This window comes from Rhinolophus ferrumequinum, chromosome 14, assembly GCF_004115265.2.
Source record: "Rhinolophus ferrumequinum isolate MPI-CBG mRhiFer1 chromosome 14, mRhiFer1_v1.p, whole genome shotgun sequence".
Taxonomy (NCBI): Eukaryota; Metazoa; Chordata; class Mammalia; order Chiroptera; family Rhinolophidae; genus Rhinolophus; species Rhinolophus ferrumequinum.
Genome location: NC_046297.1, coordinates 2390031 through 2417621, shown reverse-complemented (window position 1 = coordinate 2417621; position 27591 = coordinate 2390031). Strand labels below are relative to the sequence as shown.

Sequence of the window (27591 nt, the reverse complement as noted above, 5' to 3'; positions counted from 1 at the left end):
ATGATTTCAAAATCTATTTTTTACTTGTTTTTCATAATACATATTTTCTTTCTAGCATATCAGAGTTATCCTTAGACTCAAGCCTTCATGCCATCAACCTTCACTGCAATAACATCTCAAAGATCGAAGCCATTGATCACATTTGGAACTTGAAACATTTAGACCTGTCGTCTAATCAAATCAGTCAAATCGAAGGACTAAGCACACTCACAAAACTCCGCACTTTAAATTTATCCTGCAATTTGATCACAAGAGTAGAAGGTTTGTAAGTGATTTTCATGTAATACTTTGAATAAGGAAGATGGTTTAAGTCCATCTTCTTCTCTAAAGAATGGAATAAATATAAATTTTTGCAACCTGACCCTGAAACTTACGATATAAAAACTTTTCTTCTAGAAAAGTTATCAATCTTTGTAAAGTATTTTGCAAAGTACCGATAAAATGGATTTCACTGTTATCAGACAGTAAATTTGCTTCAAAACAGTCTGAAATAGTATTGCAATACTGTATAGGTCTAATTGATTATTTGAATCCTATAAAAGCCGTATTTTATTTTATTTTATTTTAGGACTTGAAGCACTGATTAATCTGACTAGACTGAATTTATCTTATAACCACATAAATGATCTTAGTGGTAAGTAGATGGGCTTAATTTTTTTGTAATGCTGAATATTTGCACATGTGATGATTTAGACTGAGCTAAGTTGAAAACTGAATAATCCAGTTGTTGACCAACAATCTTATAAAGAGTATGTTGGTGCCAAAGCTACAGCCGAGTGAAAAATAGGAATAAAAGCTAGGGTGATCCATAACAGAAAAAACTTAGATTGGAAGGTCCTACTCTGGGAGAATAATGTTTTAATCCTAGATAATCAATATACTATTGTATAGAGAGGAAGAATTCCAATAGAATTTTTTACCATGATGAAAATATTCTACATTTGTGCTGTCTGGTATGGCAACCCATGGCCAGATATGGCCCTTGAGCCCTGAAATGTGCTGAGTGCACCAAGGAACTGAATTGTAATTGTAATTGTAAACTTACAAAGCCACCTGTGATAGTGGGAGCAGGTTGGACAGTATAGGTGTATTGGGGTGCACAGCATCCCAAAGGCTTTGCACATTAAAGATCAAATGTGTGGTTTTCTTTTGAACTTTAGCCTAATGTCTAAGATGGTTAAAAACTGTTACCTACTCTTTACCGGATTAAACTGATACACTGATAAAATGAACAATTTCATAATTTTTCTTAGAATTATCGATTGGAACCAGCAGAATTCTTCTAATTAACTTCATAATCTTTATCAATATTTGAAACAGCCTTATTCATTTGTTTGTTTTCTCTCCTACTAGAAAATACTACCTTATGCCAGTTACTTAGTATATAAAAAAACATAAAATGAAATGATCTGTGTTTCCCTGAAAATAAGACCTAGCTGGACAATCAGCTCTAATGCATCTTTTGGAGCAAAAATTAATAGAAGACCAGGTCTTATTTTACTGTACGTAAGACCCGGTCTTATAGTATAGTATAGTATAATATAATATAATAAATACCGGGTCTTCTATTAACTTTTGCTCCAAAAGACACATGAGAGCGGATTGTCCGGGTAGGTCTTATTTTCGGGGAAACACGGTAGTTCCTACCCGTAAGCTGAAGGAGCAACCATATTTTAATTTTTTTTAAACTTTTTTCCCAAAGATATGAGCGTATTAGAATTGAGTATTAACTCTAGGTCTCTACCTGCTGTGTGCTGTTGAGCAAAGTGTATTACTTTCTGGATGCAATTTCTTTATCTGAACAAAGTGAATCTTGGGTAAGCGAGGTCATTTACTTACTCGATAAATATTTGTTGAAGATGACTGTGCCATCCAGTGTTCTGTAGTGATGAAAAACACCAACAAACAGGTAAGGTTCTTGTTGCAGGGCTTACATGGTAGGGGGAAGAAAAACAAATAAGATCAGGTCCACCCCCTGAAAATAAGCTCAAGATTTGAGCAGACTTCCAAGAGGATATCTGAATGGCAAATAAGCACATGAAGAAGAATGTTTACCCTCTTTAGTAACTAAGGAAATGCACATGAGTGCGCGCTGAGACCCAGTGCACACTAGCTTTAAGCACCCCCGTACACAGCGCGGGGAGGTGGGGAGCTAGCAAAGCTTGCAGAAGGGTGCAGCTGCTTTGGAAAACAGTGTGAAGTTCTCTTGTCATGTTCGGTGTAGACTTCTATCATGCAGTCCACTCTAGGTATTTACCTGAGGGAAATGAAAACAACGTCTAGTCAAAGACCTGTACACAATGTGTATGTAGTTATGTAGCTTTTTATATAATCATGTTTATACAGTTATTCTTAATTTCCAAAACCGGAAGCCACCCATGTGTGTCTCAGCTGGAAAGCACATAAAGTGTGACACACCCACACTGTGGAGTAGTACCACCCGGCAGTGAAAGGAAGGCACCACTGATTCATGCAGCAACCTGGGGACATCTAAAAAGAATTGTGCTCAGTGAAAGGAGCCAGACACAAGCACCTGCGCTGTGTGGTTCCATTTATATGACGTGCTAGCAAAGGCAAAGGTCCAGGGGCGGAAGTCAAGTCACCAGTTGCCAGGCTTTGATGATGGGAAGAAGACTGGCTGCACGAGGACACAGATTGGGTTGGTGAGGTGTCCTACAGGTCAGTGGAGGAGTGGTCACGCACTGTGCATGTTGGTAAAGCGCTTTGAACTCGAAACCTAGAAAGGGTGAATTTTAGTGACTTACTATCAGATAATGATAAGAAATGTGAAGAAAATATAGGTAGTCCTGCAAGTTCTAATAGATCATTGTTAGAAGGATAATATTACACATGTTCAGAAACACCTCGATAGATGTGATAAGAGCACACAAAGACACTCAGGCACGATCGGGCTTGCCACGATGAAGGACCACAACGGAGGCGTGTGTGGCTGGAGCACAGCGGGAGTGTGGTGAGTGTGCACGGGGAGATGAGGTGGGCCAGGCCAGGTCCCAGAGCGCTTCGTCAGAAAGGTCAGAGGTGTGCGTATTGTCACAGGTTCGTAGGAAGCTATTGGCGGGCTCTAAACAAGTGCGTGGCAGAATGTGTTTAAAGGGCCACTTTGGCTGCTGAGGGAGGAAAAATGGATTCTAGGAGGACGACTGGAAGTCAGACAACCAGTTAGGAAGCTATTCCAGTGGTCTGGATGAGACGATGGAGACTTGGCTTGAGGCGGAAAGTGTGTAGAGAAGTAAATAGATAGCTTTGCAGGGGGCGTTCGTAGGATTTGCTGATGGATTAAGATGAAATGAAGGAAAGAGGAATCAGATAATTAACACGCGTGCTCTCTGTAGTAGCAGGTGCATGATGGTACTGTTTCCTGACGTGGTACAGATTGGGGAGGACCCGATGTAGAGATGAGGGGATGAGAACTGAGGGCTCTGTCTAAACTCTGAGGGCCCTGTGGACGTGTGTGTGTGTGTGTGTGTGTGTGTGTGTGTAACCTGCGTGTTTGGAGAGGAAGCCTGGTTGGAGTTGGAGCTGTGGCATACCAGTGGTATTTGAAGCCGTGAAACTGTAGGAGGTTCTGGAAAGCACGTGGACAGCGGGCACCCAGAATGAGTCCTGTGGCACTCGAACCTGAAACGGAAGAGGAAAAGCAGTGATATGGGACAAGGACTTTTTCAGTGCGGGGGCATCTCAGATGGTCCTTCCACAGGAGGGAGGCTAGGGCATTCATCCGCTGACACTTCCTCTGTGGTTGGCAGGAGCCCGTGGTGGGTGCGGTCTTAATTGCCTCACACTCCATCACAGGCTGCACTTTGCTCAGGTTCCATTTGGAGAACGTTCTGAGGCAGGAAAAGAGAAGCAGCCAGTGCTCGGGGCACTCCAACGGTGTGTGTGGCCCCGGCCCACCGCAGCAGTCGGCAGGCTGCCCCGGAGGTGTGCCATGCACCGCTAGCATCTGCCGCAAACCTGCGTCCTGACATTACCGTGCTCTCGATAAGCTCGGGCAGGAAACATACCACGAACGGAATCGGATGGGTGCCGTTTGTATTTGTGCTCAAACTGCAGGGTCCGCTTACGTCTGCCATCAGAAACGACGGTAGGCCTGGAGCCTCGAGCCATTGCTTCATGCCTTTGCTCATGAAGTACATGCATGGCCTGCGAGGCCCGTGTGTTCTGTCTGACGAGGACTTGAGACCGGGAACCCCAGGGAACTACCTCTCAGATGCCCCCTGCATTGCTTCGAAACAGCTGTTGACATTACTGAACCCCTGTCAGGAGATGTGGCTGCCCACAGCCAGTCCTCCGCCGTGCTGCTCCTTCCCTCCTCGCTGCTGGGAAATCGCTGCTGTGGCATCCAGCGGGTTTTTTCGTCCTGCAGGTTTGATGCCCCTTCACGGAATCAGACACAAGCTCCGATACATTGACCTGCACCGCAACTGCCTAGACAGCATCCACCACCTGATTCAGTGTGTGGTGGGGCTGCACTTCCTGACCAACCTCGTTCTGGACAAGGATGGGCAGGATAACCCCGTGTGTCGTGTACCAGGTAGGAGCCGCCAGTCCGCAGGGCTCCCTGCGGCTGCTTGGGGGGCCTGTGGTGCTTTGTCTTAGGCTTTACAGCATTTTAGGATGTCTTTGGAAAAACCTAATTGCAAGTAAAGTATTTTATGAAGACAAACCAAATTGCTGTTAGAAGAAGAACACAGGTGAACAGGTAAGGAATTCTGATAAGACAGTTTTATATTTGATGAGTGAATGCCTGAAAATTAAGTTGGCATGATAAATTCTTATAGTATAACACTGTGCAGCCACGGAAAAAGAATAAAGAATTGCTTTAACTACCGATATGCGGTGATCTCCAAGATACACTGTTAAGAGAAAGAAAAGTAAGCAATTCACAAAAACATTTCATAGTGTAACGTGTGTGTGTATGTCTATGCTGAATTTTATAAAAATAGACACACACACGTACATACGTATATACATGTATAAAACATCTAGGAGGATGCACAGAATCCTGCTGATAATGGCCAGCTCCCATCCTACATAGCCAAGGATCAGGAAATACACAGAGGATGGGAAGGGTAGCTGGGAATTAGGAAATGTTAGGAGAACTTTTCATCGTGTACCCTTTGAATTGTCCACCATGTGAATGGATCCAGTCAGTTTTTAATTAGTAAATGAATGAATTTTTGAAGAAGTTAATGATATGTAGAAAATGCTGCTGACATGTCATTTGATCTGAGAATCACTGAAGCTGACAAAGATAAAGCAGACCCGCCTGCCATTCCTAGAATCACTCAGTGGAGTTGCTCGGCCCAGCAGTGAGACACAGGTGGAGAGTGAGAATACACTACGTCCTAAAGGTCTGCTGGGGTAGAAGTCGGCTGCGCAGGCGTCTTTCCATCATTAATGTGCGGCTGTGAGAAGGCTTTTCCCAGAATGCAAACCTGTTTGGATCATTTTATTTCACAGAAGAATATAATGGACTTGAAATCAGCTGTTTTCCTAAGGCCGTTTAATGATGAGAGTCTCCCTGAAAATCGGGAGATTTCAGTTTTCTGGGGAAACCGTTTTCATAAAAGAAAACCTTATTTCTAAAACAATCCTAGTTTTTTTCTCTGCTATCCCACAAGTTGGATGTTTTTCTGAGAATCTTGCCTCAAGAACCTCTACTTCCTATAGTTTTTGTTTCTAGAATCTTTGTTTTTCACTTTCTTTCTTTCCTAGATGAGGTGTTTCTCTCAACACAGCTGCCCTCACCCCAGAATTGAAGAGATACTTACTACCAAAGTTACTTTTCTCTCCTCAAAATGTCTTAACACTAATTTGCCAGACATCTTTCTTCCTTTTGGAGTTCTTCCAAACACTTTATTGGTCTTTGTTAGAAATACTACTTGGTTTTAAAATTACAGCTAAGCAAAATTAGTGTTTCTAGCCTAAACACCAAATTAATATTAAGTTGCCAGATTTCTCATATTTAATTGTACTCAGGGAAAATAAACATATTCTTGAACACTTGATAGATTGCCTGTCCAAACCTTAGTTTTAGGTAATTTAAGGGGGGAAAATGGGTCTTTAATTCCACTGATGCTTGAGGCCTCACTAGCCAAATCCTGGCTCTCTGGAACCACACCCTCCTGACTCGTGTGTATACCGATCACATTCAGACAGAAGGCGTGTCGGGCTTCCTGTCCAGAATACATCGCCGCTGGTTCCGTGCATTTACGGCTTTAAAGCAGTTTTACGGAAGATAAATCCAGCAGTGATGAATTTAACTTTCTGACCTCAGTAGGGTGTGTTGGGTTCGTTTTGTATTTAATGACTACGTAGCAAGGAACAAGTAGCTTTTAGGACACACTTATTAATTGCATTCCAGGACGAATTTCATCATGCAGGTGATACACCTGGTAGCTGATAAATTTAGTTCATTCTAGTAGAAATAAGTTGCCTTACTGTTTTTAGTGTGTGAGTTTTCGTTTTGAATGATTTGTTCCAAGGGTACAGAGCAGTTATGCTCCAGACTTTGCCACAGCTTCGAATCCTAGATTGCAAGAATATATTTGGTGAACCAGTAAATCTATCAGAAATGAATTCGTCGCGTCTGCAGTGCTTTGAAGGCCTTTTGGATAATTTAGTTTCATCTGATTCTCCCCTAAATATAAGTGAAGATGAGGTATAGTATGGTTTCTTCCCTAACACCGAGACACTGCAGGTTACTCAGTAGATGGGAAGTGTGAGGACTTGGTTTGTGTCTGCCGCAGATCGTCGACAGTGTGCCAGTGGTGACACCGCCCATCGATGCCATGGCTGCCTTGGACCAGTTTGCAAGCGCGCCCGCGGATACTGGTTTGACCTTCATGTCTGCGTGTCCATCTTCTCAGCCAGAGAAAGTGAATCATGAAAATGATTTTCAGAATGAGATGAAACTTCAGAAATTAGATGATCAATTTTTACAGCTTCTCAATGAAGTAACTATTTCTTATCTTTCTAAGCAATGTGCTAAAGAAAAACTAGTTCAGAGATTTTAAAATAAAAACTGCATCCTAGCTGACCTACAAGAAAGAGCCTATACTTAGTGCATCGGTGTGTCTGTATGTGTTTGTCTCGTACAGAAATAGGATTCTGTCACAGAAGTAGTGGCGGAAGGAAGCGTGCTTTTCCCGCTCGTTTCCTCTGTCCTCTTCCGATCTTCACGATGTGATTTCTTCTGTGGCACTGCACGTTACGGCCACCGACCCGCCTACTCTTTCAAAGTTAATGTAAACAGAACTCCGAGGGCTCTGTCTGATCACACAGGGGACATGAGTCATTCCTGGCCTCTGCTGTCTCTTCAGGTGTTGCATGGTTGGAAGCACTCCTAGGCCTTCCAGCTGAATGGCAAGTTAGTTTCCATAGTTCCTGCTTCGACTTCTGTTTTCAGCAGACCTTTGTCAAGTGAACTTCTACTTCCTGAGATACTGGTTCTCCTTCAGTACCCCTGCTGCTGGTACGCTCGCTTTGAGAGTCCTTGAACTGTTCCATGAGCTGTCGTTCCTATACTTGACTGCTGGTGGCGTCTCCAGCCCTTGTTCTCGCGTTCTTGCTCTGCTCTGCAGCCTGTGTATCATGGTTAATAGTAAGATTGATACGAGGGTTGATGCTGGCTGCGGAAGTGAGTTGAGAAACATCCCCTTGTTCTCCATTTTCTAAGAGTTTTTGTAGGATTGGAATTATTTCTTCCTTAAATGTTTGAGAGTTTACCAGTGAAATCATCTGAGCCTGGAAGGTTCTTGATAATGAATTCAATTTCTTTAATAATTATGAGGCAGCTTTTTTTTTTCCCCTTGGTCAGTTAAGCTAGAGCTAGGGGTTTTGTTGATTTTTCCAGAGATCAGTTTTGTTAATTTTATCTGCTTTTTGTTTTCCACGATGTCAATTTCTATGTTTTATTATTTTTCTCTACTTACTTTGAATTTACTCTTCATTTTCTGGCTTCTTGATATAAATGCTTAAGTTACTGATTTTAGACCTATTTTCTAATTTAATCATTGGCAATGAATATTCTTTTTTTTTTTTCGTTTTAAGTAGTGAGAAAGTAGATGGGCCCCCTTTTGTTTCCATCACCCCACCAAACGCTGCAGTGGTCGTCCTCTTTCAGGGGCTCCTCTCATCAGCCGTTCTCTAGGTGTATTCTTTTAAGCACTGCTTTAACCACATTCCATAAATTTTTGTTTTGTTTTCATTATTATTTAGCTAGAAACATTTTCTTATTCTGTGATTTCTTCCTTCATCCAAGGACTTTTTAGAAGTATCTTGTTTATTTAATTTTCAGGTATTTGTGGTTTCCTAGATATGTTATTGTTAGTAGTTTCTAATCGACTTCTGTTTTTCTCAGGGAACGTATTCTGGATAATTTCCGTCTTTGTAAATTTGCTGAGACTTATTTTATAGCCCAATGTACAGTCTGTCTTGGGGAATGTTCTTGTGTGTCCTGTACTTGTTATGTCAGGATAGAATGGTCAGTAGTATTTTCAGATGATTCATGTCCTTGCTGATGCGTTTCCTAGTTCTTTCAGGTGCATGTGAGGTGTTAAAATGTCCAGCTGTGATTGTGCATTTGTCTGTTTCTCCCTTTAATTTTCTCAACATTTAGGTTTTCAGCAGTTTGGCTACATTGTGGGAAGGATGGTTTTCTTCATATTTATCCTGCTTATCCTGCTTAAGCGTTCGCTGAGCTTTTTAAATCTATAAATTTATGTCTTTACCTATTTGGGGATAATTTGGACATCACTTCTCCAATGTATTTCTTCCCACTCTCTCTTCCCTCTCTCTTTTCAGATTCCACTTAGACCTTTTGATATTGTCCCACTGTTCCCTGAGACTCTCTATACATTTATCAACTTTTTAATCTCTATTCTTCAAATTGAGTAATTTCCACTACTCTGTCTTCAAGTTCACTTAATTCTTTTATCGCCTCATTCTTCTGTTAAGCCCAGCTAGTCAATTTTTACTTCATACATCATATTTTTCAGTTGTAAAATTTCCTCTTCTTTAAAAATAATTTGTTTCTCAGCTGAATTTTCTTCTGTCTTTGTTTATGACAAGCATGTTTTTATATCAGTGAGCATAGCTGTGATCACTAATTGAAAGTCCTGGTCTGCTTATTTGAACATTTGGGTCCTTGGGTTAGGTCTCCACCAATTGCCTTTTCTCTTGAGAGTAGCTCGCATTCCCTGTCTCTTCTGGTGCTGAGTATTTTGGGTTTTATGGTGGACATTGTGAGTGTTATGTGGTGGAGACTCGAGATGCTGTTCTGGGCTTCCAGGGAGTGTTGATATTTTTGTTGTAGCAAGCAGTTCACTTGCTTTGACTTAAACTGTCACTTGTCCCATGGCCAGCAGTCCGTTTCTTTTGTCCTTCACTTGGCTTCTTGCCTTCTACTGTGTACTGTCCTCTGATTCTCCAGGCCCAAAGGCCTGGTTTTTCTGCCGGAATTTTAATACTCCTGACATCGTGCTCATTGTGATATACTCTCACGTTAAAAAACATTAGGATGGAAACACCCTATTTTGGTTATTTTTTCAAGTGTCAAGTCCCCTCTAGAATTAGCCTGCTTTTGTTCATTTTCTAGGGCTTTTGTTTGTTCGTTTTGTTTGTTCTTTTTTTTGTATTTTTCCCAGTTTATACTTATCTTGAGAGAGTCAACCACGTAGGAGCTTACTTACCCATACCAAAGCTGAATCCTGTGTTTAATTTCAGACTTACTCTTGTTAAAAGTCATAATACTTTACAAAATTTCAAATTTTAATCTTTTCTACTGAATCTAACTTTTGACAAACTTTGTTGGTATTTTTATTCTAGACTTCTAGTTCTTTAATGGATAATGTTCCCGAGAAAGACCTCAGACCGAAAAGAGACACAGATGTGACTTCTGAAAGTGACTATGGAAACAGGAAAGAATGTAATAGAAAAATTCCTCGGAGGTCCAAAATCCCTTATTATTCCAAAACTATTCAGACTATTAAGCACCACAATAAGAACAGCAACCCTTTTCTAAGGTACTCGTCTCGGTTTTACACACTCAGATAAGGCACACGCTTAGTGCTGCTGGCTTCCTCCCTAGTGAAAGCTGTCTCATAGTGATTTCTTTACTTTTCTGATGTCAGTAGTGTGACTTTCCAGCCTTGCCGACTCAGACTTAGTACATTTATAGAAATGTATGCAGCTGGATCCCTGTTGCTGGTAGATTGTGATTACGTAAATTGTGAAAAACATAAACACTGTACATTTTTTTCGGCCACTTCCTGTGTTTTATTCTTTGCAGTTGTAATCGTAAAATGAAACATCCTTTCTTTAAAGACTTATATGTAAGCTCATCTTTAGCGAACTGTAATATACTGGAAGAATCAGAAGAGCAGAAGACTGAACTAATGAAAGTAGACAACAGCAGCTCAGAAGACAACACTTACCGGGTAGGATTGAACGATTAAGAAACAAGGAATGTGAATAACTTAGCTCTGAAGTTCATAGTGGGTCCCAGAAAAATAATGCATCTCTTTATGAGCAAGAAATAGTTGTGTGTATTTTTATTGGAATGATGTGATTGGTTTATTTTTACCTTCCTGGTTTCCAGATTTTATGTGATGTTGCTCTTTTTGTAATTTTTAAAGGAATGGAAATTACACGTTTATTTAAGATCAGATTTCAGTGAAATCATTATAAATATTTGCGGAGGAGGAAACAGGCCTAACTTTTCAAATTCTTATTTCTTAAAGCAATGGCTCCCACCTTTTGGGTCTCAGACCCCTTTAATTATCTAAGGAAATCTCTGAGTCTTCTCAGAGAATTCTACTTTTATACACACTCACAAGATGTTGTAATGTCAGGGTTTTCACGGACTCTTCTGAAACCCAGTTTTGGACCCATGGATTCCAGATTAAGAGGCATTTAAGAATTTAAAACTTCTTCACTGTTTGCCTTAATCATTCTCAGGTTGTTCAGAATTTTTAGTACACTCTGATTTATTGATTTATTTTTAATAACTTGCCCTTATTTTACTTGTGAAGTACTAGTTTTGAGTGTACTATGCACTGCTGTTCCAAAAATAATACAATTGCTTTTTAAACTGTTTTCACACCTTTCATGCTATTGGCCTCCTCTTATTCTCCAGTATAGAGGCTTTAACGTGGAGGAAAATAACAGCGATGATGACGATGGTGACAATAACAGCTAACATTTGCCAAGTAGTCGTGATGTGCCAGGCACCGTTCTATATTTCCATTAATTTGTTTAATTCTCACCACAGCTCTTTGAATAAGATTCTGTTATTCCCATGTTATAAATGAGAAAATTCAGGCAGTGACAGGCAAAGTAACTTTTCCAAGTTCACATGACACTATTGTTTTCTTTCAGATACTTGTTGAACAACTAGACCAGGAGAGAGAGAAGAGATGGAAAGCTGAACAAGCTGAAAAGAAGCTTATGGATTATATCGATGAGCTGCGTAAACAAGCAAACGAAAAAAAGGATATCCAGTGCCTGGCCCTGCTTACCACAGACAGGTAAGAGAAAAGTCTGTAAACCTGCAGCTACCTGTAGCACAAAGGTATGAACTTGGAGCTGGAACACCTTCACTTAAAGCAGCTAACATGTGCTCAAACTGTGTGTGGTTTGAGTTCGAGCTGAACTAATTTTATCTAAAGGTTTTGTGAGTTATTAGCTTGTTGCATAAACAAAGAATTTAGGCTATGTTTTTTGGGGCCCTGAAGCTGGCAGGTGTCAGGCAGATGAATAAGCATCCGAGAGAAGGGGGGCCTGAGCCCCTGGAAGGCATGGGCTGGGCCTTATTCATCCTGCTGGTTTCTCAGCCCACACCCAGCACGATGCCAGAATCAGGCTATGAGCTCAGTCAGGTGGGCTGTGGCATAGTGAAGCTCGCATAGGACGAGGTTTCTCTCACTTAGGTGGAATGTCTTCCCTCTTGGGCACATGTTAGTTTCAGAGGTTGGCGAGAGACAGAGTATTCTGGTTTTCAGCCATCTTTTAATCTAATGAGAGTTCGAAACGTACTTCTAATCTTCCTCTCTACTATAACCTGTGATGCTGACTACAACTTTTATCCTTTCTTATGCAAAATATACTTTAAAGCTGCATTTTATTTCTGCTTTAGGCTAAAGGAAATTATTTTTAAGGAGAGAAATTCCAAAGTTCAACTCGAAATTATGGTTCACAAACTTCAAAATGAAATTAAAAAACTAACTATCGAGTTAATTAAAGCAAGAGATCAACAAGACGACCACATTAGACACTTAAGAACCCTGGAAAGAGCCATGGAGAAAATGGAGAGTCAGAAGGGGCAGCAGCAAGCGGCACAGGTGTGTCTTCCTCTGTCAGTCACATGAGCCAACACACTCAGCGCTTCTGTCCTGAAACACATGGTATCGGCTGCAGTAAATGCAGAGGTGCCAGCCTGTCTGCAAACATGGATCAACTGATGGAACCTGTGCAATTACTTCTGCGTTCAGGCTGCTGGCCCTCCAGCAGTTGTAAGAGGGCATGCTGGGAATACTGCAGGGTGGTAGGCTCGTGTCCTCAGAGCCAGGTGCGAAGTCTCGGGGGAGCTGGAAGGGCTTTCATTTTCACGCTTGCTTTCTGAGTGGGGGTCTCGGGTCTGTGAAGCCAATGAGCAGCCGAGCATGCCGGTGTGTCTGATGCTTCCCCGGCACCGCTTCATGGGGTGTGGCGAACTTGGAAATCAACTAGTCACCGCGTTCCTTATTTAGAAGGCACGGTTTGGGGAGCTGGTGTTGAAATAGAGGCCGGCAAAATGAATACCTAAATACTGTAGTTGTCTGTATTTTCCTCAGATGCGGCTTGTCCAGGAGGTGGAGCTCAAAGCTGCAGCTGCTGACAGAGAAATAAACTTACTGAGAACCTCCCTTCACCAGGAGAAGGAGCAAGTGCAACAACTTCATGAACTTCTGACACTGAAAGAACAAGAACACAGGTAGATGAAAAACAGGTCAGAAAAATGGACCTCTAACGGTAGAAAAAGCGACTCGATTCCTCCTCACGCTCCACTTCAAAAATAAATGAGCCTGTTCCTGAGCCTGAAGTCTGGCGGTGCTAGCTAACGGGAGGTACCACGCTGTGTGCGCTAGAGGCAGCCTTAGGTAGAACTGGCAGCTTGAAAACAAAGCCGTGACTTACTGAGGTGCTGGCTTACAACAGTGAAACTCATTTTGCAGTTCTCCAAATCCATTGTACTATCCAGAAAACTGTTTTAATTGACCTCCCAGTAACTGCTTGTCAGGTCAGTCAGTCGGGATGCTTCATCCCTGTGAAGCAGGTGCCCATAAACTCCTGTGAAGGGCCAGATGGCAGGCTTTGCAGGCCGCAGCCCACTATGGCTTTGTGGCACCAGAGGACCATAGGCGGCTGTGCTCCAATAAGAGTTTATCTCCAAAAAGGTCAGCAGGCCAGGCGTGGTCCGCAGCTGGAGTTTGCCCACCGGCTCTGGCGCCCGTTCGGCTGCTTGCTTCCTCACTGCCCTGCCAGATGGGGTATGAGATTGCCACGGGTTAGTTGTGTTTGTTCCCAAACCTTTTTGTTTCAGCCTTACAGAAATTAAATTCGTAATGTATAAATGAAATGTTTATGCCCTGGGGAAAGTTGTCACCATATGTGTGGGCGGTACAACTGTAAAAAACTGAGGGAGAAAAATCACAAAAATGTAAAATTTTGTACTTAGTGTCCTGTATAGATAGATATCTTTTAACTTTTTGTTCTAGTTTAAAAAGCAAAAACTGGAAATAATCGAGTTTGTATTATGGGCTTGATTTATTCAAGAAAAATAGTGGAAAACTCTAAGGAGTGAGCTCACATTTAAGTAAAAACTAGCCCTATATGAAAAGATGGGTAAATAATTTCACACTTTAATTGAATTTTTTCCACTAACCAACCACCAGTACCAGTTGGACTGTTAGCTATGTGTCAAAGGCTCAGCCGGAGTAGAAAATCCAGTCAAACAGAGTCTGCAGGTGGACCCAGAGTCTAGAATGATCCAGAACTGTCTGTGAAGTTAGGAGACGGCTCACCCCTCTGATCCCACCACCACTGACCACTAAACTCAGACTGTTTCTTCGTCCTGGACCCAGTTTCTGTGTTTGAAGGTGTGGAGCGCATCTGAAATTAACATTAGGGAATATAGACCATTTAACGACTATTGAAACACCTTTAAAGTTTCTCTTTCCGGGTGAACAGTGTCTGTAATTTTCATTTGTTTTTCTTTCCAGGAAAGAACTTGAAACAAGAGAGCTTGTTAGTGATGCTGAGTTCCAGGAAGCTTTAGCCAAAGAGGTAGCTAAAGAAGAGTCAAAGCACGAACAAGAGATAAAAGAGTACCAAGAGAAAATTGACACATTAAACCAGCAGTACCTGGACTTGGAAAATGAATTTCGCATTGCTTTAACTGTTGAAGCCAGGAGATTTAAAGATGTAAGAATTGGCCTCTAGCTTTTTATTGAAAACAGAATCAGCAAGATGTGGTGTGATGAAAGGAGCACATTGTAGAATTGCAGTGCTGTGGACACGTTGGCTCTATGGTCTTAAACCGATTACTTAAGTTCTCCGAGCCTTGGTTTCTTCCCTGAAACAGCAGCTGCTGGCCGGTGCTGCTGGAAAGCGAGGCGGCCTAGTAAATGGTGCCAGAACAGGTTTGGGAAGCTGGCTGCAGTCCTTGGCGTGGGGCAGGGAGTTGCAGACCCAGCCCCGTCCCTGTAAAGTTCTGTCACCACCGCCATGCTCACTGTGTACTTACCGTCGGTGGCGGCCTTTGTCACCGCAGCAGGCCTGGGGACTTGCAACACAAACCGTATGGCCCAGCCTGCAAAACCAGTTCTCTGGGCATTTTCTTTTGCTAGACTTCTATGACACTAAAAATGAAAGAAGTAAGCTCTTTCCAGAAATGTTTTCTACATGTTTGGAGAACTGCTATTTATAATGCACTTTTGAAATATAGGTTAAAGAAGGTTTTGAAAACATTGCCACTGAGTTAGCAAAGAGCAAGCATGCTCTTGTTTGGGCCCAACGAAAAGAAAACGAATCTTCCTCTTTAATTAAAGATCTGACCTGTATGGTGAAGGCACAAAAAACAAAGCTGGCGGAAGTCTCCAAATTAAAACAGGAAACAGCCACAAATTTACAGGTAAGACATTGTTACATTATATTTCCTTTTTAATTTCTTACATCATTTTCTCAAGTGCAGTGTAATGATTTTAGGAAGTACACGGTGATGGACTTTTAAATAATACAAGTTATATATTTGATGTGTGTGAGAAAAGTAGTAAAACTAGGAGATTAACTGTGATTTCCCCGGTTGCATTGCTTTCACTAAAATGGTATTTAAATAAAATAAGTGAATTAATTTTAAGAATGTACTACATAAATAGATGGCAGTTTCACAGTTGATAGAGCAAAAATTGTGACAGCGATACTCAAATCGCTGAAGTTTGAGAAATAGCATGTGAATTGCCGATGTTAATTTTGTGGTCGTGGTGGTCTTTTAAATATACCTCCCTATAATAATTTTTCAATGAATGTCTTTATTGCTGTAGTCTCAGTTTTAAACATTAGTGATGTAGTGGCCAAGGGAACCTACTTCAAGTGAGTGACCTTTAGACTACAGATATAAATGTTTGGTGAGAAATTCTGAGTATTACATGTGCAGTTGGTGCTGTAGAATATTAGAATAAAATCTAGTGTTTGATGGAGTAGCCTCTTCCAGTTGGACTTTCTATTTCCTGACCTATGTTTATCTGTAGTTAACAAAATTAAAACTTTTTCTGACATACAGTTGAGCAACATTTACTTTGTATTTGCTTAAAGAACATTTCTTTTCATAAAATACGAAAAGTAGAAAATAAAGAAGCACTTAAATATAATAATTATTTTGCATGTTTTTCAATGTTTTTTTGGGAGCATACAGAATCAGATGAACACCCTTGAAATTTTGATTGAAGATGACAAGCAGAAGAGTATTCAAATAGAGCTCCTCAAGCATGAAAAAGTCCAGCTCATTTCCGAGCTAGCAGCCAAGGAGTCACTAATTTACGGTTTAAGGACAGAAAGAAAAGTATGGGGACATGAGCTGGCACAACAGGGTAAAATTCTCAAATTTTCAAAGGGAAAGTAGCCCATTTTTCTAAACCAACAAATTTGTATATTGGAGAGAAAAGGAAGGGCTTGCCTGCCTCCACATATGTGACCCTCTGTGCCACGCAGGAATGAAATGCCTCTTGGGAAATGGGGAAGTTTATTACATCAGTTGGGAAGTTATAGGTCTGATTCTTTGTTGTCAGTTTTTCCCAGTATAATTTGGTTGCTTTTCTGAACCAGTATACCTTTCCAAAGCTACAGCTGAAGACGTTGAAAATAATTCTTTCTTATGCAGTGATTTTAAGTTATTTGTACAGTGTGCAGCATTCAGGTTTTTTCTAAAAATGCTGGTGGCATTGATCTGGTTGTGCGTGGAGAAATGTGAACTAGTGTATGGATGGAACCACGTTAGGTTTCCGTGAACTTCCCTCAGTCTCATTCCCTCCCCATCACTGTAAAGCGAGAGGTAAACACCGTTTGGCCCTGGCCGACACTTTACAAGTTGTGAACAACTAGCTGTTGGCTTATGGAGCTTTGCTCATCTGTCATTCCGCGCAGGACCACTTCACATAGCTTTGTTTGCTTGGATCCCTTAACCTGACCACTGACATAGTACCTGTCGGGGTTACTTGTTCTTGGATTGTGGTCTGAGGTTTTCAAACAGCCACAGGTGTTTAGAAGGCCTTTCTGTCTCTTCCCCTTTCCTTGTCATGTGCTCTTCTGTATTTCGTTTCTTTATTCAGTTTTTGTCTTTTTCTGTACTGTATCACACATTGTAAATGAAATGTTCTTCAAATACAGATCCCCCACGCTCTTTTAAATTTGTGACTGGTGATTTTTGTTTCTTAGGATCTTGTCTAGCCCAAAATCGTGGTAAACTGGAGGCTGAAATTGAAAATTTACGTAAAGAGAACGAATGTCTGCGAAAGGCCAACGAGCGTGACAATGACGCATTAAGAATTAAGTGCAAAATCATAGAAGACCAGACTGAAACCATCAGAAAACTGAAAGTTGTAAGTTTGACATTTTGTTTTGGAAAAAGAGCATATGGTAGGTTAAAAAATCTGTGACTCAAAGTATCCAGTAAATGTTTGTCTCAAATCCCAATGGTTGTAAAGTTTAGGACAGATTATCATGTATTTCCTTTTCCAGTAGTTGTCCCTCTGCTTTGAAAAGTGGTATGTGACATTTATTAACTAAAAATTGCTATTACTTCAGAATTTTATGGAGAATGTTATTATGGCCCTTAAAATAACTGGCAGTAGTGTCAATGAAGGGTTAAGAATCAACAAAATTAACGTTTTTATATGTTTAAAATGTCCTTTAAAAGCATTGTTTAGTATCTCCCAATATTGCTAAATCGCTTCTCAAAATAATGGCAAAACCTACTATCCTCTCCTTAAAGGTATGTGAACAGACTAAACGATTCATGCTCGTCCCCAGGGGACACCATTTTGACCCTCCTCCTGAATGTGGCCTCTCTTGAGGGAATACTGACAGGATGGCTTGTTCCAAAGCATCTCACGTGAAAATGCTCCAGACAGATTTTCAGAAAATTGTCTTCAGCTCTGAATCCAATTTGAATTCAAAACTTTCTTCTAGAGATTATCTCTTAAAGTGTAAAAATAACTGAGAAAAAGGTTTTTAAGAAACTTCTAAATGGGATTACCAGCTATAAAGTTAGGAACTCATTCTTTAGAAAAATTTTAACTAGTAAGATTTCTTTTCCTTAGTCATTTTGACGAAACTCCTTGAGAACTTAATTTCGTCAAGTACAGAAAATCGGCATTGCCATGTGGTGCTGTCCGCAGTTGTCAGTGCTTGTCACCCCGAACCACAACACTGGTGCATGTGATGGAAATTTGGCTTCAGTGTATCCAGAATTTCAAGTCGATCATATGTGCCAGTCTGCACTGAAAGTTACTGAAATTCTTCAGCAGAAAGCCTTTTTTCTTTTTTAAAAAACCCACCCAAGCTTACTTTCATTTGAGTTAAGGTCAATATGAAACAGAAAGACACTGATTTGCATTTTAATTCATGGGGCAGAGCAGATGATACATTTGGAAAAATGCATTGTGTTTGGCTTAAGGGCTTTCACAGTAAGACTGCTGCCTTCTCACCAACCTGGGCAGAGTTTTGGCAGAAAGGACTGAATGAATGATGGAGTGGAGCCAAAAGATACAGATTTTAGTTTCAGATTTTTGGTAAAAAATATAAAAAGTTTTTAGGTTTTCAACCCAACATTTTTTCCCCAAGTTTACTACATTTACTTTCAGGGATGTTATGTTGTATGTGCCTCAAAGATATGGGCATTAATGGTGATTTCCAACTAATCACGCAACAGTGATAGCCAGACATAACTTCTTTCAGCAGTAAATTCAACATAGCTAATAACTAACTTAAAGGGATAATGACCTTTTAATCTACACAATTTGGAGTTTGAAGTTTTCAGTTCAGTAGATTCTATAGCTAGCTTCTGACTATGGAAGTCAGACACAGGAATTTTTTTGAAATGCTGTTTCCTCCCCATGTATGATTTTGACAAACTTTTCAGTACATGCTGGCCACAGGACTCTCATGCTGCAGTGTTATTTTCTATTAATAGGATTATTTCATAAGAATCTTTTATAGCCTTTGTGGATTCCTGATACTATGTGTCAAGTTTGCCCACTCCTAAGTACTTTAGGGCATTGTGGGAGAAAATACATACTTCATAACTTTTATGCAAATATTGGCCAAGACAAGAAAACTACCAAAATGTCTTTGCTTAGAATGTTTAGACCTAAACACCTTGAGGAACTGACCCACATTCTGTCTGATACGTAAGAATCCACACTTGCCCACTATTTCTTTGCCTCCATCTTCTTCTCAAAAGGAAAAAAAAGGCAAGGTGGGCAAAAGTAAGAACCCCCAGTGTCACCTTCTGTTGCTTGCAGTGGGATGCTGGTGTACAACAGGGCTGTTCCAGACGTCCGGGCAGCCCCCAGAGAGCAAACCTACATTCACGGGCGTGAACGGGCATGAACTCTCGGAGCCTGCAAACATTTAGCAGCACCCGGCAGGTTCTGACCTTCCTGACCTGTGATATGGAGATGCTAGAAGCGAGTCTGACTCAGTACAGAAGAATAAAGGGGAGTTGGGGAGGTAAAGCCTATTTTCAGAGGACACTTTGATAGTGATGGAATCACACTTTACGTGGAAGAATCTGCTCCTCCCCTGCAGAAGACACTTCAGGTTGGCACTGTGGAGGTAGTTAAATGTGCCCCCACACCCACAGGGGACACCAGCCCCTGCTGTGTTGCTGTCAGCCCCCTATTCTTTGTTCTGTCATGAAAACATAGATCCTTTCCAATGCAAAATTGTGTTAATTGACATTTTCATTGTGCTCTTTCTTTCCTTCTATTCCCTCTGTGTGGTTAATGGTTACTAACTTACTGAAATAAAATTGTAAATAGGACAAAATTTGTTGGTTTCTTACTAGCACTGTAAGTAGTAATGATGCTTGTGGACCGATACACAGTGTCCTGTAAATCTTTACTGAAACACTCAACTGTACATTCTATCTATTTATTTTAGTCCAATTTCCTTTTTTATTTTAACTTTTTTATTAAAGTTTATTGGGGTGACAATTGTTAGTAAAGTTAGATAGATTTCAGGTGTACAATTCTGTAATACATCATCTATAAATCCCATTGTGTATTCAACACCTAGAGTCAGTTCTCCTTCCATCACCATATACTTGATCCCTTTTACCCTCATCTACCACCCCCCACCCCCCCTTACCCTCTGGTAACCACTCAACTATTGTCTGTGTCTATGTGTTTTTGTTTCTCATTTGTTTGTCTTGTTCTTCTGTTGTTTTTGGTTTATATACCACATATCAATGAAATCATATGGTTCTCTGCTTTTTCTGTCTGACTTATTTCGCTTAGCATCATACACTCAAGATCCATCCATGTTGTCACAAATGGTCCTATTTCATCTTTTCTTACCACCTAATAGTATTCCATTGTGTCTGTATACCACAACTTCTTTATCCATTCATCTATCGAAGGACATTTTGGTTGTTTCTATGTCTTTGCCACTGTAAATAAAACTGCAATGAACATTGGAGTACATATGTCTTTATGGGTAAATGTTTTCATATTTTTGGGGTAGATACCCAGGAGAGGGATTGCAGGGTCACATGGTAATTCTATTCCTAATTTTTTGAGGAACCTCCATACTGCCTTCCATAGTGGCTACACCAGTCTCCATTCCCACCAACAGTGTATGAGGGTTCCTTTTTCTCCACAGCCTCTCCAACACTTGTTACTATTTGTCTTGTTGATGATAGACATTCTAACTGGGGTGAGGTGATATCTCGTTCTAGTTTTTATTTGCATTTCCCTGATGGTCAATTTATTTTTTAATTTGTAGTTTTTATAATAATTTTAACCTACAGCTAATCCATTAGGCAATGAGACACTTAGGATTAATAAAATATGGGTTCTTTTTTTGAAGTGTTCACAGGAAAGAGAGGAACAAATCAAAACATTACAGGAAAAGATCACTGAAATACAGAAATGTGCTCAGGAACAACTTGATGAAAAATCCTCAGAACTGGATAACATAATTGAGAAACTAGAAAGACACAATGAAAGGAAAGAAAAACTAAAACAGCAGTTGCAAGTAAAGGAATTAGAGCTTGAAGAAATCAGAAAAGCTTACAGGTATTATATGGTACTTCTGTTGAGAAATAAAATGGCTTAATAATTTCATATTTTATTTCTAACATCATTTCTTCTCATATTAGTACACTTAATCAGAAGTGGCATGATAAAGGAGAACTTCTATGTAATCTTGAAATGCAAGTAAAAGAAGTGAAAGAAAAATTTGAAAACAAGGAAAGGAAACTTAAAGCGGAAAGAGACAAAAGTATTTTACTGCAAAAGTAAGCATTAAGTCCTAAAGAATGTGGGCTATCTCTAAACAGAAACACTGAGTGGGGTGGGTGAGGTGTGTACAGAAAAGGAGCCAGGAAGGGAGGGGGGAGGCAGAGGAAAGGAAGAAGGAGGGCTCAAAACATGCTGGACATAGCTCTTAACCAAATAACTTGATTTCCGTTTTTTCATCCCATCTATAAAATGAAGAGAATAGCTCCCACCTTCAGTGTTTGATGTGAGGAATTAAATTTTGTGTGTGTGTATCTGTGTGTGAGTACAGAGCCTGACACACAGTAACTGCTGTGTGAAGCTTTTGTTACTGTGATCGTTTGCACACTGTTGGATTGACAGTGGCTAGTGGTGTTTGGGCTGCTGTGTGGACGCTGGAGGAGGAAGTTACTTGACTCCTGGGGACAGTGAGCTCTGGCCACAGGTGACCTGCACATGCTGAGGGTGAGAGCTGATTGTAAAGAGAGGGAAGAAAACATGTTCCTAGATTTTGTCAAACACTCTAGAGCAAATGAGGGCTTTACCTTGGGTTTAACAATATAACTACATTGTTGAAATATTTTTAAGTTTAGTGCCTTGAAAAATAGGTAGTGCAGTTTTCTGGTCAGTTTCATGTCGACCGCAGCGTGGTATAAACAACACGGCACGTGGGTAGCCCAGAAACCCCATAGGGGTGGGTTCCCCTTATAGCAAATCTGATAGAAGCTGGACATGACTTCTTATATTTTAACTCAATGTAAATGGACGGGTGTGGTTATACTCCACAGGAGGTTTTGATTGAGAGTGGCTACTCCTTTGTCTGTAACCAGCCCTGTTGCGCTTGACTTTCATTTCAGCCAAGCACTAAAACAGGGCTTGGCTTGGAACCTATTGCAACTCTCTCTCCTGCTGGTCACAGCTTGGTTATTTGGAGTCCCTCAGATCCTATCGGAAACAGTCATTTCCTATAAATAGCAATTCCTAAACTTACTAAAAATCAGAAAACCTGCCAAGTTTTAGAACCACTTATATTGCATTGTTGACCATCATTAATAGCAAAACATTAAAGACCCGATTTGATGCTTTTATGACTGAGATTGGGATATGTGATTTTTAATTTAATGAAATTTTAATAACATAAGCAAATTGTTGATAAAACAGATTTTATTTGTGTAGGCTTTTAATAATGTATAAATTGATTTTTTTTCTTACATTTTATTTTGCACCCAGCAGTAATTCTGTGAGGTTGGCAAAACAGGCAGGAATATGTTACTGAAAAACGTTACAGTTTGATTTGGACTGACTCTCGTGCTCACTGCGTGTTGTGACAGGGAATAAAAAGAAGGCTTTTGATTCGTGGCCGTAATGCTCAGTCCACTGTTACTGTAGGTGATGCCAAAACTGGGAAATGTGTTCGTTAGGGACTTTATTTAATATAAAGGAATTGGTATTTTGCCTCTAAGAAACTTTTAGCACTAAAATTTTGTGAATATTGCTTAATATATTTGTTAACAGAGTTTTATCCGTTAAGCATTAGCACAGGGGAGTCAGCAGACATACCTGTTTATAAACTTCAACCTGCCTGTAGTGTGCATTTCTAAAGTATCACACTGCAGGGACATAGAGGAAAAAAGGACTGACAGTACTCATCTGTGAGGGGGCTTAGAAACCACATCCTACACCGCAGAATAAGTGAGAATCAGAGAACTTGACCTTTCCACGGGTGGAAATGTAACAAACTGCCATTGGCGTTACCCTCCCCTGTCAGAGCTGTTAGATGCTGAACTACTTGTATCTTGCGTTACCCAACACAGCCCTTTGCTATTTGATGGACTTATGTCTCCATCATATATGAACGTGAGGAAAAACACCCTTTCTCACACAGATATGTGGCTTTTGTTTTCTGTTTTGCAGGGATGCGATGGAAAAGCTTCATAGTATGGATGATGCCTTTAAAAAACAAGTCGATGCAATTGTTCTAGCTCATCAAACTGAAATAATGCAACTGGCAAGTGAAAAGCAGAAATACATTGATTCTGCAAACTTGAAGGTACTGTAAGTAAAATGCACTTTATCAGCTAATAAATTGAGAATTATAAAGAGGAAAGTCAGTGTGATTTAATGACCATTCAATATGAAGAATGTTGCCAAAACTCTCAGAAGCTGTGTCATAATATTGGTAATACTTAGATTGGTGTAGAGTGTAATTCTAACAAAACCCAAAGTTGGATTTTTGGATCCTGGTGTGACCTGCCGCGTGATCTCTGGGTAAAACCTGCGATCTCCCTGGCCAGTCTCAGACGGAGGCCCTTGGCTACACACAGGCAGGGCGAGACTGTGAACGTACCCAATGCGACCCATCACTACCTGGGGAAAGTTCTCAGGAGCAGTGTTTTGTTAATAATTAGGGTTCAGGACTGTCAAGTTCGTCATTTTAATATTGACAAAGGAACGAGTTTAGAGTGATGCTAAATCAGAGGCAGACATCAGAACCACCCATGGGGCTTTTTACTAGTACACATGCGTGAACTTCCCCTGAAATTTTCATTCACTAACTCTGGGCTCAGACCCAGGTATTTTTAAAGCTCAGCAGATGATTCTGATGTGACCCCTCTATTGAGATCCACTAGCTGAGGGGACAGTTGCGAAATTGCATTTTTCCTTGATTTTGATGTGGCATAAACAGATACAGTAACCCACCAAACACACACCCAGTTTTGCTTTCCAAGGTTTCAGTGACCTGCAGTTGGCCGCAGTTCAAAAATATTACATGGAGAATTCCAGAAATAATTCATAAGCTTTAAATTGCACAGCATTCTTAGTAGCGTGATGGAATCCGTCCCACCTGTCCTGCTCAGGATGGGGCGCATCCCTTTGCCCGTCTGTCCCTTAGTGGCTTCCTCGGTTATCAGATCGACTTATCTATCACAGGGCTTGTGTTCAAGTAACATTTACTCTACTTCCTGACGGTCCCAAAGCATAAGAGTAGTGGTGCTGGCAATTCGGAGATGCCAGAGAGGAGCCATACAAGGCTTCCTTTAAGTGGAAAGGTGAACATTCTGGACTTAATAAAGAAAGAAAAAATCGTATGCTGAGGTTGCTAAAATCTATGGTAAGAACGAATCTTCTGTGAAATTGTGAAGGAAAAAGAAATCCGTGCTAGCTTTGCCGTCCTACCTCAAACGGCAGAAGGTACAGCCCCAGTGTGTGATGAGTGCTAGTTAAGATGGAAAAGGTATTAAAACTGGGTGGAAGATGTGACCAGAAAACGTGTTCCATTGACGGCAACGTGCAGCTCCAAAAACCATGGAGCCTCTACGGGGACTTCAGCAAGGGACTCCTTGAAACGAGTGACACCAGAGCATTTACTGCAAGTGAGGGACAGTTACACAGACTCAGGAGTAGTTTTGGCATTTTATCGTGTCTCACGTCATCACAGGAATCAGAAGGGTGAGTAGAGAGAGCGAGACGATACCTTATTATACTGTGTTATTACAATCATTCTATTTTATTATGAGTTACTGTTGTCAGTCTCTTACTGTGCCTGGTTTATAAATTAAACTTTACTATGGGTGTGTATGTATAGGAAAGACATAGATAGCATAGGGCTTGGTACTATCCGCAGTTTCAGGCATCCACTGGGGGTCCTGGAATGTGTCCCCTGCAGGTAAGGGGGGGACCACTGTTACCTTTAAGACTGCAGATTCAGAATCAACTGGAAGAGCTCAGCAACAAAAAGGGAAAGTAATACTCCATATGATTATAGTCAAGGTCGTGTGATTACCCTCAGGAGAAAGACGGGTACGGGCAGTGGAAATAATTACAAAGAATAAGGAAGTGTAACTTGTTCAAAATTCAGTTCTTTATTTCAAGTCCACAGATGTTTCAGTTGTTTTATTTAAAATCTTCCGAGTTTTTTTTCCAGAGTCCATCAGATACTACTAAATAAAGTATACGATTAGGACCTTAGCTGAAAGGAAAATCCTGAGTTCAGTTTTGAAACTCCTGACATGATGTAATATCTGTCGGGAGTTAGAGAAATGGCATCAGAGCTTAAATATGGTCAAGAAAAAAACAGGCATCACACAGAGATGACAGTTTACATTCAGAGAAATGTTCGCTTTCTGAGGGAGAAAGATTAGGAAACCTGTATCAGAGATTGGGAAGAGGGAAGTAACCAAAGAGATGGTTTAACAGCACTGTCAGGAGTGCTGTATCGTAGGACAGTTTCAAGCAGAAGTTAACATCAGACAGAATCCTGGACTAGCAGTCAATGATGAAATGATCTCTCAAAAAGATGATAATGTACCGTGTTTCCCCGAAAATAAGACCTAGCCGGACCATCAGCTCTAATGCGTCTTTTGGAGCAAAAATTAATATAAGACCCGGTATTATATTATTATATTTGTTATATTACTATATTATATTATACCTGGTCTTATAATAGAATAAGACCAGGTCTTATATTAATTTTTGCTCCAAGAGGCGCAATAGAGCTGATTGTCTGGCTAGGTCTTTTTTTCGGGAAAACACGGTACAACCACCAGCAGCAACTTGAGAAATGCAGTAGGGGGCTCTGGTAAAGGGTCCCTTTGGGAAGCGAGGGCATCTCCGGTCTGGAAGAGCCTGGTGTTGAAGGTGAACTCAGCAGCAGCATAGGACAGTGGAAGGGCGAAGTCAGAAGACGGTTTCTGTCCACATGTGCTCCTGAGAAGCTGCGCAGCCCTGACCAGATTTTCTGAGCTCTAAACAGTTTAAATGAATTGCCATGTGTTCACCACAATTACCTTTAAGAAAGAAACAAATCATATACATGTATTTTGTATACAGAAGAAACGATGTTTTCCCAATTAGTGCTTGAATAGGTGACATTTTACTAACCTCTTTGCTTTAAATAAATGTCAGAAATTACAAATCGCATAAGAAATTTTTGACTCTTTCAAAATGCATTTTTAAAATTATATTTAAGAAATTTAAATGTAAAATTTACATGTTGATTTAGGTTTATCAAGTTGAAGAAGAAATGCGTGGACTTCTGCAAGAAACATGTAAGAACAAAAAAGCAATGGAAACAAAAATTAAGCAACTTGCTTTTGCTCTAAATGAAATTCAGCGAGATATGTGATGGTTCTGAGAACGAATTTAATTGAAATGGACCAGCAGACCTATTGTAAAAATGATTAAATATTGTAATAGTAGTAACTGCTACGACTTTGAAATGTCTCTTTGTACACATTTCATTCTAATTATATTTAAAAGACTTTTGATAAAGTAATTGTATGTGTAGGTTTTTATAATAAATTGTTGATAATTATGTGTATGAGAAAAACCTATCATAATAACTAGACTTAAGACACTTTCTTGTTTCTGTGCTATACATTGTTTGGTAATTACACATTTGCCTATGAATATGTAAATGAAAATTTAGCATTCGACTATAGTGGGGAAAGTATTTTAATGATTGTTGTTATTGTCTTGATGAAGAACTAATTATATTTATTGGTTGTCCTTTAGTTGATGTAGCTCCATTATTTTAAAATGCTCATAAATATAACCAAAAAGTATTTGAAATCTGTATGATAAGAGATGGGGCATTCTTAAGAAAGCATATGTAGCCATCTCCACCCCACTTATACTGGCCCTTTTTTATAATGCATACGACTTCATTAAAGATTACATTTAAAGTTATATAAACATCGTCTGTTCCTCAAGAGGAACAGTGCTGTTTCATCCTCTTTTTCATTTTTTTAATCACTGTATGTATAGAGAATTCTTACTTGCAGCTGGCAACAGATTTCTTTCATATCAGGTCATTTATTACTATTTCACTTTTGTCATCTCTTATGTTCCCATGTATGCAGAACAAAAACGCAAATACTATTCTCGTTTCTAAAAGATATAATACCATGGTTTTAACTAATAGCCAGTGAACTAAGTTTTAAAAATTAAATGGAATCAGGAAAAATGTAAATGCTTCTAAATGAGGGCTGCATTTTGTAATAGGCAATCTTCATACTGAAATCTGACGGAGAGCATTGAGCATACCAACACGTGTGATGGGGGAGGGGGGCATAAGATACATATCTGGAAAAATAATAGCTGAATACTTGCAAAATTTGATGAAAAAGGTCAACCTACAGATCCAACAACTTCAGTAAAACCCAGGATAAAAAACGAGAACAACACCTAGACATTTTACAGTCAAACTGTTGGGAAAATCTTAAAAGCAACAAGAAAATAGGGCTTATCTCATAGAGGAGCAATATAATTAAGTTGACTTCAAATCAGAAACAAGCGCCCAGAGGCAGTGGATGACATATTTGAAATCTGGGAAGAAAAGGAGCTGTCTGTCATTCAAGGATTCTATATCCAGCAAAACTACCCTTCAAAGTAAAGGCATTCCCAGACAAAGACAGAAAGCTTACTGCTAGCTAGCTATCTGAAAAAGGTTCAAAGACAGCCCTAGAGGCTGAAAGGAAATGACACCAATCACTCAAATTCACTGGAAACAAATGGTACGTTTTTATGAGAC

The 27591-nt window shown here is 40.1% G+C and overlaps 1 protein-coding gene across 1 annotated transcript; it reads left to right on the top strand.

Moving 5' to 3' along the window:
• On the top strand, window positions 1-26736 carry LRRCC1 (leucine rich repeat and coiled-coil centrosomal protein 1). Its single transcript, XM_033126457.1, is given in 20 exon segments — window positions 1-49; window positions 52-261; window positions 569-634; window positions 4388-4555; window positions 6510-6685; window positions 6774-6980; window positions 9853-10049; window positions 10316-10463; window positions 11404-11552; window positions 12161-12365; window positions 12858-12997; window positions 14286-14487; window positions 15011-15196; window positions 15977-16151; window positions 16996-17159; window positions 20650-20858; window positions 20942-21079; window positions 22974-23109; window positions 26062-26178; window positions 26180-26736. Coding segments are annotated over 20 exon segments (3072 nt in total). The 3' UTR covers window positions 26210-26736.
• Window positions 26737-27591: the final 855 nt, after the last annotated feature.